The 18,770-nt window shown below is 40.1% G+C and overlaps 1 protein-coding gene across 1 annotated transcript; it reads left to right on the top strand.

The window, feature by feature from the left end:
• The first annotated feature begins 666 nt into the window (after nt 1-666).
• akap1b (A kinase (PRKA) anchor protein 1b) lies at nt 667-18,037 on the top strand. Its single transcript, XM_004572490.6, has 11 exons — nt 667-809; nt 7,652-9,249; nt 9,611-9,732; nt 10,716-10,842; nt 11,008-11,135; nt 13,528-13,705; nt 14,130-14,280; nt 16,821-16,888; nt 17,057-17,130; nt 17,235-17,300; nt 17,893-18,037. The coding sequence occupies exons 2-11, from the start codon at nt 7,677-7,679 to the stop codon at nt 17,953-17,955; spliced, it is 2,550 nt and encodes an 849-aa protein (XP_004572547.1). The 5' UTR covers nt 667-809; nt 7,652-7,676; the 3' UTR covers nt 17,956-18,037.
• The last annotated feature ends 733 nt before the right edge of the window (nt 18,038-18,770 follow it).

Genomic DNA, 18,770 nt, shown 5'->3' with positions numbered 1-18,770 from the left:
TAACAGAGAGATCTGCATTTTTGATCATTAACTTTAATGCATAATGCCCAGGTAATGTTGTCTTTGATTGGAAGGGGATTTGGGACATTTTAAGGTTGGGTCAATGCCTTGAGCTCCTTGTCTTGATCCTAGAACTGTTTCTGAGCAGCTTTGCTGTGTGTGTGTGTGTGTGTGTGTGTGGGGGGGGGGGGGGGGGGGGGGGGGGGGCACATTGTCCTGTTGGAGCTGTAAGGTTCTTGGTCTGCAACCATGTAAAGTGACATGAATAAATAAATAAATGCCATGACTCAAGGTTGTCCAGCAGAAAATTGTATTACAACGACATGCCCCAATTTAATTTTACTTATCACACAAGGTGCAAATCCTTCCGGTTGTAATATTGTGCTATTTCTAACGTGACCTTTGCCTTAACGTGATGGCATTCATTTATATAGTAAAATTATATGAACGCGGTGCTTTGTCCCATCTGTACTCGAATGTTCTTTTCCCCCCTATTTTTTATAGTAAAAGTGACCAGGATGATGTGAAATCTACCTATGAGACTGCGTGAGCTTAACAGAAGAAACGTTTACCTTTACTGCATTCTCAGTTGACGCAGGACTCCAAGCGGCTTAAACTTTAGAGTATCGCGAGAATTGATCAGCTGTTATGTCTGCGTGTTTTTTTTCCTCTCTCTTTTTTTTTAAGACTGGTACTGGTCTGTCAAACACGTGGGGAGGAGAGTGTGACTTTCCACTAGTGTACGTTTCAAAAAGCTCACGTTGTTAGTGTTGCTATCATCGTTGCGGTACCGAGGACCCAAAAACATTGTAAGTAAAATAATTAGTCCGTGAAGGAAGTGGCACACTGAAAGAGACTGTTAGCTTTTAGTTTTCTATTTAATGCGTACATGGTTGCATGATTCAGTTTCATTGACATTTATGTGAGTATATTTCAGGGAAAAAAAACATTCACTGGCATTTCTACTGTTCTCTGTGGGTCGTCAAATGTTTATTGTGTCGCCATGTGATCCCATGTCATTGAAAAACTAGCCTACAAAGCAACTCCTCCTAACTTGCCATTCAGAACAGCACATGTAGCTTCTGTTGTAGAAGTTAAATTTCCGCACTTGCTTCGTTTTGTTGAGCGTGCACGTGCCAACGTAGGAGCATTGCTTCTCGGATAATAATAAATGCATTTTGGCCCACAGTTGGCAGTCATTGTCGCCAGGCCGGCTAGCAGGCTAGCATGAAGGTCTAAGGCCCATGCGGGGCATTGACAGTCTTTGGCTTCAAATGTCCTTTACCCCTGCATCGATTACAGATTCCCCCTCGTTGGTGCAGTTGGGTATAGTTAACGACTATGTATCACACAGCTTTATGTTGTGGCCCAGTACGTCTGTAATTCGGGGATATGAAACTCTGAAGTGGCTTTAATAATGTAGCCACCTACCAACATAGTCTAAAAATAATACAGTGGAGGGAACGTGCCATTAGCTTATATTTTTTCATGTTTAGCTAGCGTTAATTTTCATAAACATCAAAGCCACTGTGGTTGCTAGGTAGCTAACTTCATGCTTTGTATCCTGCACTGCGGCCTCCTTAAACAGCCATGCTGTATTTCGTGTTTGCATTAGGTCACAGCCATCTCTGCTACACGGTTTCATCCCAGACGGTGCCAAACTCCCCTATATGCATTTGTTATATGGGATTTGACATCTTACTGGCTGCAGGTTGTTCAGTTTAGTACGGGGCACAACTTCGCTGTTGGATATTTTGTAGAATCTGAAAAATTCGGCATTAAAAAGGACCTGTCAGCGTATCGTAAGCTAAAGTTGTTATAAATTGCTGCCTGCCTATGAGAGTCTAAGCATATATTTTTGCGCTTCTTTCGAAGGTTGTTTAGGTTTTAGTTGGCTAATGCAAAGAACTGAGAGGGATAACCTTATAAAGACAAAATGAATCGCTTGAGTCACAAATGAAAGTGGTATTTTGGTATCACAACGAATTAATTTTTCCTTACCATATAGTCATGTAACGTTAAACTTCGAGAATTATATATGAAGGTTCATATTGTGGCCTTTGTACTTCCTAGCTAGCTAATTGTGTTAGCCGGTGTTTGACGATGGCGTGAATGACCACACGCCACGCTTTTGTTTTGTTTTTATTATTATTATTATTTTTTGTGGGACAGAAAGCATCACCACTATCATTATTGGGAACTACACAATGTCCCGCAGTTGTAGTATTAAGACATAGCTAGCTGAACGCTTTTAGCATTTGAGTCGTTGCTGAAAGACAGCTGGGGTGTTGAGGCGCACCTTCTGTACATCACTGGGGCTTTGGTCACATGTAAACTGGACTCGTATGTGTCTGTAGCAACGATCAACGCCACCTAAGTTTAAAGTTGTTGGTAGCAGCATGGCTCCTGTATGGTCTTGACTTTTGGCCACAGGGCATGCAAGACTTGACAGCCTACTGTATTAATATCCAGATCTGTCTGTAATTCGCTTTGTAACTCACGTTTGTTTACATAAAATAATTTGGTTTTCATTTATGTAAAAACTGTCATGTTCATTGTTAATTTTTCTTAGTGATGACAGTGAGTCCCAAGGTTCATTTAACAGGCATGATGATGATTAAAGGGATATTGGAAAATGTATGACATGAAGAATAAAGTTTAAACGCAAACAGGTGGGAATTAAGTGACACTGAACTTGTTGGCATGAAGGTCTTTTGAGGCTACATAATAATTTTACACCAGTCTGTCTGTGCTGGCATGATGTAAGGGTTATAACATGTAAAATAGTTTTATCATTCCTGTTTGAACAGCCAAGGTCACAGTAAGAGACGATTTTACAGTTTATAGACAGTCTTGACTATAAGGCCAGGAAAGGAACCAATAAAGACTTGTCTGACTTGTAAGGACAGCTCTTCATTTGACAGCTTGTTGCTTCCGTTGTGACCTTTATATGGTGAGTGAGTTGCCCTTGGATTTAACAGCAACACATACAAGCTACACATAAAGCCTGGGAGCTTCATGTGTAGCATCTTTGCTGGTCCTTTCTGGACAGATCTTGAATGTTACTCCTGGGACCTGCTGGAACCGCTCGCCCAGTTTGGGAGTCACTGCTGTAAGTGCTCTGAATGCCACTGGGACCACTGTTGCCTTTATCCTTCGTTTATTCTCTAGCTCCCCTCTGAGCCCTTGGCATTTCTCAAGCTTTACGTATTTCTTTTTCTTGATTTTTGCTTTCATTTGGTATAGCTACATGTACTACTATGGCTTTATTACTCTGCTTGTCCACTAGTAATATATCTGGTTGGTTAGCCATCGCCAGTTTGTCTGTGTGTATCTAGAAATCCCACAGGATTTTAGCTTGGTCATTTTCAACCACCCTGAGGGGCATATTCCATTTTGATCTTGGGACTTCCAGGCCACACTCTGCACACATGTTCCTGTATACTGTGCAACCCACCTTGTTACTGGGTTTCATGCAAGTTCCATGCATGTATCCAGGTAGCAGAGGTGGCTAACGTTTGCTCCATTCCATTGTCTATATCCATAGGCAGTCTTGGTAATGATTTGAGTGATTTGCACTTTTAACCTGAAATTTAATAAAATAAAGGACCCCCTATTCCACCTTGTATAAGTAGGTAGGTGATGCTGAGGATTGCCACTTTATCAGCATTAGCTTTCTGGCCAAGCTGTGAATGCCATTAAGTTCTTTTTAAAAGGACAGAGTTAGTCAAAAACCCTGCATCCAAAACAAAGCTATCAACACTCGGAGCATTATCCCTTTCAGTTACATTGAACAAGGTATGAGAGTTCTGACTGAAATCTTTGCAGAAAGGGACACCTCGAAAACATGAAGTTTCCAAATATGTTACTTTGGACCTTTGACTGCTTCTTCAAGGTCAAATAAGGTCAAATTTCCATTATGTCAACCTTTCATAAAATGCTTCATCTTTAAAACTATGCTTAAAATTCTACTTCTGTGTTTGTATTGGCAAGATTTAAAAAATTATACTGGTAAATAGTGATTCTAAATATCACATAGTTTTGATCCAACACGTTTGACCTCTGATCTCATTTTTATATTTCACATCTGCCTCTTCTCTTTTCTTTTCTTTTTTTAAAGATTGACCCCAAAAATGCATTGTATTCAGGGGTGGAAATTAACACCCACCACTGGGCAAATGCAGGTAAATTTATGAAGTGGCTTGTAAATTTGAGCAATAGACAAGCCACCACGGCAGGTTTAAATTTAAACAGAAAAAATGATGTTCAATTTGCACTCCTGACCTGTCTGGGGCAGCAATGCGCTTGGGTTGCTGCTAGTTTTTATTACCACTTTGAATCGCAGCACATTTAAAAACCTTTGCCCATGCAGCAGTATATTAATGACTAACATCATATTGTGGTTGGATTCTCAGTTGTTCATCTGACTAAAGTTTGACCCGTTTACTGCATCCTGCGATTGCATTTGTCCCTAACCATTGGGAATGGTCATGTTAACTTTTATGGAGTGAAAAAAGTTAGCAGTCATCCTCCAGCTTCACTGTGTTTATATTATGTTAACCATAGCTGCGTACCTAGCAACCACGTAGCACATCATTGTATGCTAGGTAGTTGACTTCAGTAACACTACAAACCTCACTACTGTTTAGTTTTTCAACATAAATGACAGAAATAATAGTTTAATTTTTCAGAAATCCCTCAGTCAGAACATGGTATATAATCTTTAGATCATAGGTGTCAAACTCTGGCCCGCGGGGCCAATTTTGGCCTGCAGCCTAATGACATTTGGCCCGCGAAGCCATACCAAATTATTATTAGAGCTGGCCTACTGTTATTATACAGCTAATATGTATATTGTTTAGTATTAAGCTTTGCTTGTTCCATATTCAGTTTTTCAGCAAAACTTGTTTGAGTCCATAAGAAGAGATTCATTCTTAAATCTGGAGGAAGGTTTTTGTTTTTTTTTCTTCTTCAATAAACATCAATGTTAGCCCACGACCTTGTTCCAGTTTTGAATTTTGGCCCACTGTGTATTTGAGTTTGACACCCCTGCTTTAGATAGAAACTAGCGAGCTAACTTACTGCTAACTTCAGACTCCATTAAACTTCATAAATTAAACTTAATTTTTACACCTGCTAGAGGAGCCACACTGATCATTTTATTAAAGATGAAAGAATTGAGACAGTTTGTAACTCTGTGATGCTACAGTGTTTGTTTGACTTTGTGACCAGAAGTGGAGTTTGACGTTATTAGCAGTTTCCGGGTCCAAACTTCAAGACCCAATGGAAAACCAGTTGATCCGAGTCAAGTTGTGGCGAGTTTACAAATCAATATCTATTATTGGGGATGGAATCGAGAACTGGTTCTCAGTAGTCCAGTTCCATAGACTTGTTAGTCTGTTTTCCTGTCCATCCCGTTTATTGGTTCCATTTTTACTTGCACTACAATCAGCTGACTCAAGTTTGCCTGTCAGAGTAGGAAAACGGTGATCTCCATTTCTACCTTTTCATCTTTCTACTGTAGAATCACTGTGATGATTGCTTTAAAGTGTTTTTGTGCCGGTTTTTAACTTTGCTTTGTGCTGTCGGCTTCATTTTCATACTTAAATGTTAGAGAAGGGTCATAAATGTGTGTTCATAACAGGGATTTGTGCTGGTGTAATTAGCCTAGCCTAGGTTTATACTGTTAACTGGTGCAATTTATTTGCAGGAATGTAATGTTGTTGATATGCTGCTTAGCAATGGTGGTCACTGTCAAAGCAAAGAAGATGAGATCCCAGTTAAGGAATCAATGAGTGATATAGATGAGAGAATCAGAATCTACCAGAATAAACTAAATTCTTAGCAATTCTCACCCCTTCCTATTATCCATTACCTACTCCTTCAAAATTTCTGTGTAATCAAAGTCATGTTACCTGGATTTTATTCTGTTATTTTTTTTAAATTATATTATTGCACACAAAATGTCTAAGAAGAAGAAAAAAATGTATTAAACTAAAACAAAATACAATACTATTCCCTAAAAGTAAATAACACCCAGGTGGACGTTTCCACTCTTGGAGTGCTGCTTGAGGGTAAAACTGCTTCTGTGTCTGGACAGTAACTGACAGAAGTTTGAAGATATTTAACAAGCCAATGTGCATAATAATGAATCTGGTACTTTGAAAAACAAGCCTGGGCAGGGTTGGGAGGGTTTTTTTTTTGTTTTGTTTTGTTTTTTTTTTAGTATTCCAAGTAGAAATGGTTTCTTCCAAATTGTTTTATAAAGCATGTGTGGGATGCCCTCTGGGCCTGGTCTTTGCTGTTTTGTAAAGATTTAAATGAAACATCAGTAATGGGACAATAGAATTCCTCATTCACATTTAGCAGTTGCAGTTCGGCACAGCATTTTAAAAAGACAAACAAACACAAAAAGCAAGAATTCCACTTGCACTGGAGGTTCACTTGAGGAATAATGGGCAGGGAAAAGGAACCAGATCAACCTTATTTACAAATTGAGATTGAGTGGCAGGTCCATGATGGAATGCAAGCATAAAGCCAAATCTTGTTAATGTGATCATTTGAGAACAAGATGACATAGATTTTGAAATTCATATTATCTGCTAGGAGGCTGCTCCAGTCTTTCTCTCATCTACAGCACAGACCATTAAAAATGGAACAAAATGCAATATTGTTGCAAACATGACAAGACCTCTGTCCATTTGTCACATGAGGACTGAAGCAATCCTGGCTGCTGTGGAGCCAGAGGCAGGGTATAACTGAGACGGGTAGTTTGTCACAAGAGCGAAATACTGGCAGAAAATGAGTACTCTTGTAAACCTGTGAGTAATGTTTTATAGCTCAACACTTGTCGTCTTTTCTAATGTGACAATTTATCACATCTGAGCTCTGAATAGGAAGGGGAGTCTAATCTGTTTCTCAGTAGTTCAATTCCTTGGAATTGTTAGTCAACGCTAATCGGCTCCACTTGCACTATACTCCACAGATTTCAGTTTATGCCACAGGAGGAAAATAATGATGTCATCTACAAGGAGCAGAAAGCTAAACTCACCTGCAAATGCCACTTACATCCACTGCTTAGTTACATAATGCAATGATTGACTGCGTAGTTTGCAAACATCCAAAGCTGTCGGATGAAACTGTAACAGCTGTGCAGGATAACAGAACAGCTGCAGTTATCCAGAGCTTGTTAAAACTATACTTCCTAAAGCTTATGCTTGGGTTTTTGTTTTTAAGCATGGCATCATTTGCATCTCTCTTTAGACCTCATAGCCATTTATTCATAGCTATAAAGTGTGGCTGTAGTACCAATAAAATTACTATAATACACATGCTATACCTCCCCTGACAAAGACCTTGTACCCTTTTCTTCTCTTGGAACATCCAAGAGGTTATTTAGATGAATAGAAGTTGAACATCAAACAGGAATGTAATTGGTGAATCAAAATACATTTCAAGGTTGACATCAAATTTACCACTTGTGTTCAAGCAACTCTCTTAATGTCAGGAATTCTAGAATTTAATTTCTGACTAGAATTCATTTCTAAATCAGCCTGTAGTCAATAAGCATGGTTTTCACACATCCGTAAGAAGTTGCATTTAGCTTGAAATGTTCCTCATACAAATGTTTGTGTGCTGTTGTGGCTTTCAGGTGTAGCTGCTAGTGTCTTGAGGAAATGCCACTGAGGTTTCGCTCTGTTGTACCCTATACACTGCCCGGAGTACTCGCACTGATTGGATGGTGGTGGTACATCTCACGAAAGAGAGAGCGGCTCATCAACCATGACAGGACTGAGGGAACTCCAACCACTACGGACCTTAAAACATCTTCAGCAGATGGTAGCAATGGTTTGGTGGAGAAAGACACTGTATCCCCCACAAATGACACAGACAGCCCCATTCACAGACCTCCAAATGCCAGTAACCAGAGAACACAACATGAAAACATTTCACAGATCCATTTCCAGCACACTGAAGCATCACCGTCACTGGCACAAAGTTCTGAAAAGTTTTCATGTAATTCTGAGAGAATGAAACAAGGAGTCCATAGGCCTCCACAGTCAGCACTGCCATCACTTGATAAAGATGACAGCTTGCAGGTATCATCAAAAGACCGTAAAGACCCAGAGAGGAGCTTGTCACTTGCCTTGGGAACAGAGCTCAACCTAGTGAAAGATCCAGTATCTGATCTAGAAAGAGCCACATTTTCCTATCAGTCTACCAAAGTCACCAGCTCCTTTCCCACAACATCGCTGCTTTCTGGTGCAGAGAGACCAGACCCGGAGGGGGAAGTTGCAAAGAACCACAGCACTAATAATACACAAGATGAAATGATTGGTTGGGATGAGCATGCATCCAATGTAGAGAGGGTGGACCCATCAGAAGCAGACTCTCTGGATACACCTCCACCAGTGCCGGATTTTCACCAACACATTCTGTCCAGCACACCAACTGACCCAGTCCTGGCCTCTACATCCCTAAGTATTGTCCAGAACACAACAGCAGTAACACCAGAGGACATATTGGTACACGGTAGCCCTGGAGAGGAGCATGATCTTGAGGATCTTGCTGCTCGACTTATAACTAAGGTCATCTCAGCTGCCACCCAGGAAGTCCTTAGTGTCACAAGTTGCCAGGTTGTGGACAAAAGTCTGCCTAACTGCAGTAGTGGTGGACTATACCCAGAGCTCGAGCCAATCATAGCAACACAGAAACACCATCATCTCTCGACAAGCCCTTCTCAGGTAGGCTGTGATTGTAGAGAGGCAACAGAAAAAGAAGCGCAAGCAGTGCCTAATGGCTGCTCCTCATCTCCAGTATGGAAATCTGTTGATGTCAGTCACATAAATCATCAGAAAAATGCTGTTCACAGCAGCCACTGGTCTACACAGCTGCCCCAAGAAGCACAAACCTCACCTGTGTTGAACATTAAACTAAAAGGTGACGAGGCTGCTCCACTGGCCGAGGACTCGGCCTGCAGCACCTGCCACTCTGAGGATGGCATTAGCAGCGAGGATCTTCAAAGCAGCTTGTTTGACAACCAAAGTGATGTGATCCAGCTTACAGACCTCTCTGCAGGAGAAGCGGCACAGGGCCAGGTGCAGGCTGAGAGTTTGACAGAGGGCTTAGTTTTGTCTGCAACTGAAGAAGACTCTTTGGATGCAGCGTGTGAGATAAAGGGGCTAAATGCAGTAGGTGTAAGGAATGGAGCTCATGGGACATGTGAAGTAGAGACGGATCAATCTGGAGGTGAGATTCTCTCTCACTGACTTTTATATGTTTGTCATGATAGCTAATTTTTATTTTATTTTTTTATTTGAAGAATGATAACAGTGAGTTAAGAAATGTGGTGTACATCAGCAGATGCAGTATTAGTAGTAATTTGTTACACAAACTCATAACTCGGAACATATAGAGGCTCATTTGGCCTTTTTTTTTTTTTTTTTGCAGTGTATTCCCGGTTATCGAGCAGTGGGTCAAAAAGTGCCCAAGAATGTGATGCCTGTTAACAAACATGTAAATTAGGACAGTGACAGGATCAAAACTGATGATGCCGGGAATCTGAAAATTCAGATGCTGTCATGCTGAGATTGATTGTTTCCATTGCCAGGTTCTGATGTAAACAGTATGGACTCTGTGGATAGCGGATGCACTATGGGTGCCCTAGAGAGTAAGGGCAACCATGCTGCCTCAAGCACTGGGCTGATCATCTGGGAGATTGAGGTACCAAAGGTGAGTAAAGACAATTCATGTGAAATACAAAACCATATATTTTATCCATGATTTCAACGCTGTACACCTCACACTACTCAATTAAAATGTTAATGTATTGTATGCAGGAATGCTATCATGATTCTACAACTAGGCAAATTTACTTTTCATAATTGTAATGCATTCATAAGAAAGCAACTTAAATATGACCCTGATTAGTGGATTTTGCAAGACATTCTTGTTTGGTTAATTGGGCACATGTGAGGTAGATGACTTTTTATTGCATATAGAATAAAATCCTGTCTGAATGAGTGTAAATGCCTGTCCATATTGGCGATTCTTCTCATCAGCATCAGGAATATTTTGAAATATTTTATTAAAAAATATAAATATAAAGAAATAAAAATACTTTTGTTTTGAAGTAGAAGTATAGCAAGCTTTTGACATAACTGTGTGACACTTGGAGTTGGTGGTTCGCTCCTGTATTGAAGATGTAATGAAAGAATAGCTGTAAAAATCAGGGTCACTGGACGAGCACCAAATTTGGCCAATGCCTATCTACTTTGAGGTACTGTAATTTTATTAAGGTAAACTTTTACATGGCTTCATTGGGTATAGTAAAATTACTGTACAAAAAAATTGCTTATTATGGAATTACCAGTAACTGAAACAAATCTTCCCAACAACTGGCAGCCAACTGGGTTGAATAGAATGTTGGACCACTCAGGACCGTAAGTAAAGGGGAAAAAACTTTTTTTTTTTTTTATTGGTTACAATCACATTAGAATTCTGAATATCCTCTGACATTAACATTAGCAAACAAACTGGGCTTTGTGACATGCGTTTTCAAAGCTGAGCAGTTGTCTATATTGCGTATTTAAAATATTTTTTCATAACTTGGTAGGCAGCATGCTAGTGGGTTTGATTAAATGTTCATTTAAACGGTTTAAAGGAACTGTCCTGTTTACTCAGCATTGTCTGTTCTACCTGTCCTGTTGTACCAGCATCTTGTAGGGAGGCTTATTGGAAAGCAAGGTCGATATGTGAGTTTCCTAAAGCAGAACTCTGGAGCAAAGATCTACATTTCTACCTTGCCTTATACACAGGAGTTCCAGATTTGTCACATAGAAGGTGAGTACTGAGGGGTTTGTCCCCACATCTTTCCATCTTCTTTAGAGATTTGTGAACAAATGTGATTTTGACCATAGGAGAAAAGCGCAAGCATTTTAAACTCCTGTTTCTTACTTGTTCGTTTGGACTAGTGGTAAAATTTGACCTTGCGTGATCTTTTTCTAGGGACACAGCAGCAGGTCGACAAAGCCCTGTCGTTGATTGGGAAGAAATTTAAAGACCTGGACCTCAACAATCTATATGCTGCACCACCACCTCCACTTACATTACCATCTCTTCCCATGACTTCATGGGTGAGGAAAAATACTTGTGTTAATGATACTTTTTGTTTTTACCCCTCCACTGTAAGGCGGATGGGATATTGTCACTCCGTCGAGCAAGGATGTGGAAAAGACACCCAAGTTTGTGAATGCGATAACGAGGCGATGTAGGAGCTTCAAACTGATACCATAGGTGTATCTACTAAAAGTCTTGTATAATTTTGAATCTGTGACCCTGACCTCAAGGCCTAAGGTCAAACTCTGAAACTCTTGTGAATGTGAAACCTCGAACAAGGCAACATAGGATTTTGACACTGATACCGTAGGCATGTCTACCAGGAAGCTGAGGGGTAGCACTGGCAGCCGCCAGTATTTTTACTATGATTATTGTAAGTTAAAGAGAGAGATTTTATATTCTCCTTTTGCATTATCATTTACAGAAAATGAATACATTTGTACAACATTGAAACTGCTTTCCCATTTTACACACAGCTCAGTCTTTAGACTTGAGAAATTGAGTCATGAAGACGTGTATGAATGCATCAGTTCATAAATGTTAGTTAGCAGGGACATGTTCCATCATTTGTTTTAATAGTTCTGTGGGTTCTTTCATTTTGCCTAAGAAAAAATGTTTACAAATTTAGTCCTGGGTTTTCCATTAACATTACCTCACCTGCTTATAGTGCTGATTTATACCCTGTCTGTCCCTCTGTTATAAATATGTTGGTGTAACTGTACAGTTCTTCAAAAACTGTTTATGGAAGACGACCACAGTGATTGTCTGTTTGAGTAATAATGGACTATGACAGAGCTTCCCAAAGTCTGGGGCCCGCCCCCTAGGGAGGGCGCAGAGCCATTGCAGGGGGTGCGCAGTATGAAAAGGCAAAAAACAAACACAAAAAAACACTCTTGGACACTGCTAGCACGGGGTGCCCACAGAAACGCAAAGCAGGAGATGAAGCATCGCTGAATAGGTTTCCAAACCAACTTCATTCTAAGCCAAAGACTAGAAAATATGGTGAAGCATATCTTCCCTTTGGTTTCACCTGCACAGTGCCGAGGTAGGTCTCCCCTTCAGAATTGGGTTTCCCTTTGTTGGGAGCAGCGCTGGGCTCTTCAAATCACGGACAAACAGGATCCCACATTCTTGATTTTTAGTTCACAAACACTTTTTATAATAACTAACTACTCCTGACATGTTGGAGATGTTAGCTCTTTATACAGTAAAGTTACAGTGGGATAAAAATAATATCAGGCTGATCCTGCCACGATTTGTTCCCCCGGTTCAAATCACGGACAAACAGGATCCCACAGCTGTTTATGTTTTTGAACCCGTTTTGCACAGAGAGATATTTTTTGAAAAATGCATTGACAGCAATGTTGAATATTATTACACAGGAAAAAACAACTACACGTAAAATAATCACACGGTGACGCCTCTGCCTTTGTAAATGGAGGGACAGTAACTACGTGTGTGTGTGTGTGTGTGTATGTAAGCGTGTAAAACAGCAGATATTCAGATTAACAGTATTTTGTCTCTATCTGCCATTCTGCAATTCATCTCATGTAAACAATAACGTGGCCACGGCGTGACGTGAAAAAAGACACATACCTTTGACATTGCGTGACGAACTCTGTATTCCTCGTCCACACGTGTGGACGAAACAGCTGTGTTTTCAAAAATACCCGTGTAGGTGTGGATGTAGTGTAAAAGAGTTAGTAGTTTATTTTATTACTACTTGTAATTTATTGCAGATTACTTGTATTTGCTTAATTGTTTACCAAATGTTTGAGGTGTGACATAAACCGCAATGGAGCAAAATATGGGTGTGTGTGGTTGGAGGATGTGTTTGTGCGTGCGCGGGGGGGGGACTTTTTTTTTCTTTCTTGTAAAACAAAGGGGGGCCTAGCAAAAAAAAAAGTTTGGGAACGTGTGTGTGTGTGTGTGTGTGTGTGTGTGTGTGTGTGTGTGTGTGTGTGTGTGTGTGTGTGTGTTTTCTTCATTGGTCACTATTAAGGATTCAGGTGAATTGGTATTATTTAGAAAGCATAGTAGATGAAGAAACGGTATGGAAGCAAACCTCGGTGTGAAGCTCTGCATCATGCTGTTCTTTTCATTTAACACAAAGTGACTTGAAGAAATATTTTGTTAATTTTAACTTAAGTATAAACCAGTTGTGAACATTAATAAGAATATTTTGATTCAGATGTATTACAAGGACTAGAAACATCATACTTATTCTTCATCATACATTTTTAGCGTTAAAGTAGTAAAGCTAAAGTGTTTTAAGTCCTTAGAGTGATGAATTATTTGGGTATGCTGATATAAAGTATAAATGAGACTGCATTAATTTATTTTAAGGTTTGAGAGAGTTGTTTGTAGTTTTATGCATGACCAACATTTGTTTGATATTTGTCTTCTCAGCTTCTCCTTCCAAGTGGAGTCACAGTTGAAGTGATAGTGGTGAACATCGTGTCAGCTGGTCACGTCTTTGTCCAGCAACACACCCACCCCACGTACCATGCCTTGCGAAGCCTTGACCAGCAGATGTTCCTTTGCTACTCACAGCCAGGCACCCCTGCCTTGCCCTCACCTGCTGAAAGTAAGCTTAGTTGTACTGTGGATACTGCTAAATGTGTAAAATTTTAGTAAACATGCGCAACTATAGGTTGTTTTAATGAAACTTTGACATTTAGTTTATGGTTAATTTAAAATAATCTTCACTGCATCGGTGAAGCTGTAGTTCACTTAGCTCAGCTTTCTAGTTAAGCAAGTTTTGTTTAGTTTTTTTAAATTGCAAATACATTTTTAGTAAACTAACAAGGTCCCTGTGCTTTTGTTTATTCTTTTTCTACATGAAAGTAACCCAGTTTGATACATGGCTGAAATAAGCTAATTGTCACATGCAGTGATTTGTTTTTGTTTTTTTTCAGAACTTCTTAACAACAAGCTAATTTAGTAAAGGTCATTCAGCTACTTTTAGCTTTTATTCTGTTTTTGTTTTTTGTCTCTTTTCTGTTATCCAGTTGGTGTGATCTGTGCAGCTCCTGCAGTTGAAGGAGCCTGGTGGAGAGCTCAGGTCATCACCTTCTACAAAGAATCGAATGAAGTGGAGATCAGATACGTTGACTATGGAGGCTATGACAGAGTTAAGATTGACTCACTACGGCAAATAAGGTTATTATAAGAGATCTCACCGTATTAAAACTTGTATTCTAAGATGGCGTCATTTAGAGTGTTTGCTTTATAAAACGTGCCTCACTAACACAAGCACTTTTTTTTTCCTGTGCTTAAGTGCTTTCTATCTAACATTCATGCTCCTCAAGAGCAACTTGGTAGATATTACGCATGCAGACTGGAACAGCCAGTAGATTACCTCCCATCCCCAAACAAAGCATTTGCTGATCAGACAGTTTAGTTGTGTGATTCTGGTATTTGTAATACCTTTTTATTTGATTCAGAATTAAGAAGTGTTAATGCCAAAGTCAGCGAGAAACTAACTAATCTCCTGCAAGGTAAAGTTGCTGCAGAAAGTTATCCCAACATGCAGACTAGAGAAGCTGGGAATCAAAATGCCAATGTTCTGATTAGTAGATGACCCACTCTCCCACATCAAAACTTTTTGCTGTGGGGCACACTCAGTTCTTGAACTTTCTAATGCCCTAACCTGAAATTATGGAGTTTTTTGAAAGGTAAGGTTAGCCCATTTGGCATTAGTTGTATGTATATATCCACATTTATAATGGCAAATAAATAAAGGTGCACAAAAGATTATGGTTGTTGATGTTGTAGAGTTTATCCACCAGAGGGTATTCTACTTCTGTTGGCAACAGGTTCTAAGGCCTGAGTTAGACTTCTGTAGTAAAACCTACGAGTGAATCTACATGAATGGACAACATTACTCAGTGCTGCATTATTTGCTAATTACCTTGTGGTTGTGTCCCAGTGTTTTATGTGTATTTATGGATTTTGGTCGTAGAGAAGCCCAGACTTCCTTCACCCCGACCTCTTCTTCTAGCTTGTATTGTCAGACACAGATGTTCCCAAGCCAGCTAAGGGATCTTATCTCTCCAGTGAGTATTGGGTCTGCCCCAGGAAATCCTTCCAGTAGAACATACCCAGAATACCCCACTTAGGAGGTATCCAGCAGGCATGCTAGTCAGATGCCTGAACCACCTCAACTGGCTCATTTCAGTGTCCTTTCAGCAGCTCTACTTTGCCCCTCTTGAATGAAAGAGTTCCTCACTCGATCTCCAAGGGAGAGCCCGGTCACTCGTTAAAGGAAATGTTCCCCTCTCCTTGCAAGTGTCAGCAAGACCCATAGATACTATCCCCTCCTTGGAGGATTCCAAGTAACTCATCCCTGGCCCATATGGGGCACTTTTCCAGTCTTTGCCCTTTTCTGCCTGTGAGCCATGGTTTAGGGCTTGGAGGTGATGTGAAGCCAACAGAACCACATTATGTGCAAAACATGAAGATGAAATCCTCCGGCCTTGAGAGCTTTTTGCCATTGAAACCCCGAGGGATGCAGTCAAATCCCATTTCCAGGTTAACAAAACTCATCTAGACTGGGTGGGCAAACGCCTATGCACCCTTGAATGTCGTTGAGAGGATACAGACCTGGTTTCAGTGCAGGGACACTGGACCCTAATTTGTGTTGCATATGGGTTATCTGAATCACTTTGTCTGACCCTCCACTCAGGACTAATTTGCCATGGGGAAACAGTAACAGGGGGCAACTTGCCCCTGGCAGCATAGCTTCTGGGATCACTAGAACACGAACCCCTCCACCATGATAAAGTGGTGGTTCATGGAGCAGCTTATGGAGACATTAATTTATTATTTGTAATATTTGGGGGTGGCTACTAGGCCACCTGGTCAAGGTTGGTGGTCCAGTTTGCATGCCAAATAGTTTTGGGCAAGATACTAATCCCAAGTTGCTCTCTGATGCATCCATCAGAATATGAAAGCGTGTGAATGTTGGATAGAAAGCACTAAAAGCTTAGAAAGAAAAAAAGTGCTTGTGTGACTGGGTGAATGAGGCAAGTTGTGTAAAGTGCTTTTAGTGCTCAGAGTAGAAAAGCGATATAAATGAACTATCAAAAACTGAAAGTAACCAGAAATGCATAATAAGCTTCTGGGGTATGGAGCAGATTGCCTCAATGCTGCTGACCAATGTGTAGTTAAGAAATGCACATCAGGTTGCATGATAGGTTGTGGTGTAGAATTTCAGAGCAGGTTGTGGTTACAATGTAGCTAAAGCATGGATTTCTTACTGAAGCAGAATTGCTCAGTAACACAACTGATATGACCAAAGTTGAGCAAAGCATAACTGAATAATACATGACGTGTGCGACAGAGTGAGAAAAATCTGCCAAACCAAATGTTTGTCGTCCGAATCAGTCAGTCTGTAGTTAGACTGTTTGCTGTGGTTGGATATACAAGGAGTTCCTACAGATTTCTCTAGCTGTTTGAGAAAAGGTCTGCTAGTGGGAAAAAATCTTTTTAGGCAAATTCAAGAAGATTATCAGCAGAATTTGTTTTGTGTGTTGTAGTTGACAAAATAAGTATATTGAGAATAATTTTATAAGTTAAACAGTCAGTGTAGCTAGTGTTAAAGGTCACGTTATCATTTAGCGCAGTCGAAAAAAATATATTTATTAAAGTGCAAAGTGTGTATATACACTAGTCCAAGTCTGCTCATTGTTATTTTCCAGGTCTGACTTTGTGACACTACCATTTCAAGGTGCTGAAGTATTACTCGACAACATTGCACCACTACCAGGTACAGTTTGGAAAAGTCTTTGGGGAGATAGTGGTGTACCTACCTAATGTCAGTGGCAATTTGTTAAAACAAAGTATAAACTTTGCCTTATGAAACCTGCAGATACTCTTTTGCTGGAAGGATACCTGCTGTGTTGTTCTGAAATGTGTTTAAATTGTCTGTGATCAGGAGAGGATCGTTTTTCAGCTGAGGCCACATCAGAGCTGGAGGAAATGACCAGAGGAGTCTCATTGCTTGCGCAGGTGAGACCACCATTCTCAGTGACTTTTTGCAATGTAGAAAAGTTGGGCATTACTAAGTTGCGTGTTTGTTTTGGGGGTTTTTTTGTTTTGTTTTTTTGCTGAAGGTCTCCAGCTATGATAACAACACAGGCCTCCCGCTGGTCCACCTGTGGAACATGGTTGGAGATGAGGTATGACATAAGTCTTGGATCCTTGCCACTGTTTTCATGTTACCTCTGTACCTCTAATATCTTAATTAATGATTCTAATCCTATTCCTTTAAGACGCAAGTCACTGATCATTTTGTTTCTTCCCCTCTTTCCCCAGCATAGTCTGGGATAGTCAAATATGCACTGCTATGATGCCACTTTTTTAAAATGAAAACTTGATTTAAAGTTAAATTAAGTGTAAAGTAGTTTTTTTTTTTAATTTGTTTTTTTTAATTGGTGACAATGATGCTTATTTAATTGATGCCCAAAACCTCAGGCAGCAAGCACAATTATCCTTTTTTTTTTTTTTTTTTCATGTATTTGATTTTCTTTGAGTTGTTCCCAGCTAGAAAGACCCCAGAGAGTAAAGGCTGGGATCTCTTTAAACGACTGGTCTCAAACACACTTTCTTTAAATCATCCGATAATCCATCAGAACACTGACAACGTAGAAGAGAATAGAGAGAGAGAGAGATGATTACTGATATTACACAATATACACACATAAATGCATAAGGCATCCTGAATTGGTTTTAACTGTAGTGATTCACTGACTGTTGGTCTTCTTTTTGCAGGTTATATCTGTGAACCGTACACTGGCAGAGAGGGGCCTGGGTGTTTGGGTGGATGGATTTTGAACTTGCATGGTCTCTCAACTTCATCAAACAGTTCACTTGACCTAAAAAAACTAAAAAACAAAAATTCCCTCCTCTCATGCTATTGCCCCTTCTCCTCCTTCCCCTCCTTTAAAAAGAAATGCATTGTTTGCAGGTATCATGGACATGATGAACAAGAACATAACGCTACTTTAATATGACAGCCTTCCATTTTTGTTCTTGCGTTAAAATAGGAGAAAGGAATTTGTCTTTTAAAAAAACAAAAAAAACTTTTGCACACTGACAGTGGATCGAGTGAAAGGACAGGTACCTGCATCAGTCTAATGTAGTCATCTGTAGGTTAGTGCATTTCAAAGCTGCCTGGCTTGTTGCCTGGAGTGAAAGTGGGGGACACAAAGCTTACAGCACTGCAAAGTGTAGAGATGGTCAGACAGTGTTCCCTGTGGGAGCACTGAGCTAATCTACCCGGCCCTGCGGCCTCAGAGCTCGGACTTCTCTCTGGTCTCCTTTAGCAAGGACAGAGGAACTACCTTGTTGCTTTTTGCTTTGTTTTTCTCCATGAAGCTGATTTGCAATACCAAATAATGACCATAAATGACCTACCATACAAAATGTGGCTGAATGATTGCTCTACATGTTGGCAGGATTTTTTTGTTTTTTTTTTGTTTGTTTTTTTTGTTTGTTTGTTTGTTTGTTTGTTTGTTTGTTTGTTTGTTTGTTTGTGTGTGTGTGTGTGTGTGTGTGTGTGTGTGTGTGTGTGGGGTGGGGGGGGGGGGTGTCCAGGTCCAGATTTTTCATCTGAGGAAGCAGATCGTTACTTTGGGGCAATGCAAGTT

This window comes from Maylandia zebra, linkage group LG14, assembly GCF_041146795.1.
Source record: "Maylandia zebra isolate NMK-2024a linkage group LG14, Mzebra_GT3a, whole genome shotgun sequence".
Classification (NCBI taxonomy): domain Eukaryota; kingdom Metazoa; phylum Chordata; class Actinopteri; order Cichliformes; family Cichlidae; genus Maylandia; species Maylandia zebra.
The sequence above is the reverse complement of the archived record's forward strand: the minus strand, read 5'-3'. Positions and strand labels throughout refer to the sequence as shown.